General features: G+C 39.8%; 1 gene segment (V, D, J or C); it reads right to left on the bottom strand.

Annotated features, from left to right (window-relative positions):
• Positions 1 to 780: 780 nt before the first annotated feature.
• Positions 781 to 1,388, bottom strand: LOC121311103 (the record flags this gene model as incomplete). The annotated part of the segment is given in 2 exon segments: positions 781 to 1,136; positions 1,316 to 1,388. Coding segments are annotated over 2 exon segments (429 nt in total), but the record flags the coding sequence as incomplete, so codon positions are not given.
• Positions 1,389 to 1,780: the final 392 nt, after the last annotated feature.

Genomic DNA, 1,780 nt, shown 5'->3' with positions numbered 1-1,780 from the left:
TACCTGCCATGTGCCAGTGATATGAATGAAGAATTACACATTTCAGTGAATACATTTGTATTTGTATTCACATTTCACCTATTATATACACACACATAATCAGTGATCAGAATATTCTCTCGTCTAAAACGGCATCAATGTCAATATCTTAACTGTCAAGAGGATGTATGCAGCCTCGCAAGATATGCTGACGCCGAAAAACTCTGTTAAAATCAGCATGAAAGAGAAGCAGCAACAGCTGCCGAGCCGTCTTGAAATGTGATTCTACCAATAGATTCCACCCACTCAAAGGTATGGATACATTGTAAGCAACAACTAAGCCTTGTGTTCTAACTATCTTACCTGGTGCAGCTAGTGGAAATGTAGTCATGTGTAAAATTAAAGTGAGTAAGACTTACACTATAACTAAGCTAAGTAAGAACTTACACACAGCTGGTGCAACCCAGCCCAGGATTCATGGGCATCTTCATATGAGAATCAGATATGAAAAACATGAGATACATTTTTACAATTCTTGGAATAACTGAATGATGTTTCAGAATTTGGAATAGATGGAATCATCACTACATTACTAGAGGACCCTGTAGTCACAACAAAATCAGTTTGTTTAAATAGACTAATATTGAATCCATACCTACATGTGACTGTGTGTTGTTATTGAGCTCAGTGTGTTTGTGTGCAGTTGAGCTCCTCCACAGGCCGTGTCCCGTTTCATTGCCTTCACCCTCAGCACCTGCAGTAGGTCCCAGCTGCAGCAGTGCAGTCGCTGTGCAGTCCAGCTGAGGGAGGTTTTTGTACGGGTGTGTAGCACTGTGTGAACACATAGCTACTGCTGGGGTAGTGGTAACTCTGACAGTAGTAATCTCCTGCATCTTCAGCCTGGACTCCACTGATGGTCAGAGTGAAGTCAGTCCCAGATCCACTGCCACTGAAACGAGTTGGGATCCCAGACTGAAGGGTACTTGCCAAGTAGATCAGGAGTTTGGGAGCTTCTCCAGGTTTCTGTTGGTACCAGGCTAGGTAGTTGTTATCACTGTACACTGCGCTGCTGACTTTACAGCTCAGAGCGACTGTGTCTCCTGGGAGAACAGATTTCACTGCTGGAGTCTGAGTCACAGTATACTGTCCACTGGATTCTGAAAATAATAAATCATAAAATAGAATATTATAATAAATCATTGAATTAAATTATGAAACACAATACATTTCAAGCCTTTTATTTTTTTCAGTTCACCCATTTTTCTTTTAACACTTATGAAAGAATTATCCCAGAAAGAGATATTTTTGTAAAATAATTTTTCTAAATGATTCTAACCTTGAGTGCAGATGACAAGTGCCCAGATGAAGATGCTGATAAAAGTCATTGTTGTTGTGGATTCTGTTGCCATGAAGGGCAGCTCTCAATCATGAAGTGTTAAACTCACAGGGCTATAAACACTCCCAGAGCACTGAAGCATGTGCTGCCAATGCAAAGTGTCTTTTCTATGCAAATTGTCTTCCTTGGCACAGCAGCCACTTCTAGCCAAGCAGTGCTCTTAAGTTTAAACTCATTTTCAGCTGATGCAGTTTCTTTGCCTTTCAGAAAAGTTCAAAGAAAAGCAAATAGCTTCTAGTTTTCTTTGTGTTCAGTTTGTACAAACACAGCTATTTCTCTCTCTTCTCTCTTCTCTCAAACAATTCATCTTAGCCACAGCTGTGATTATGTAGCTTTCTTTCACAGTATAAATAATTATGAATTCTAAAATGTTAAAATCAGAGCTGCAGGTTAACAGATCCATCA

The sequence above is a fragment of the Polyodon spathula genome, unplaced genomic scaffold, assembly GCF_017654505.1.
Source record: "Polyodon spathula isolate WHYD16114869_AA unplaced genomic scaffold, ASM1765450v1 scaffolds_2952, whole genome shotgun sequence".
Lineage (NCBI taxonomy): Eukaryota > Metazoa > Chordata > Actinopteri > Acipenseriformes > Polyodontidae > Polyodon > Polyodon spathula.
This window is presented reverse-complemented; position numbering and strand designations above follow the sequence as displayed.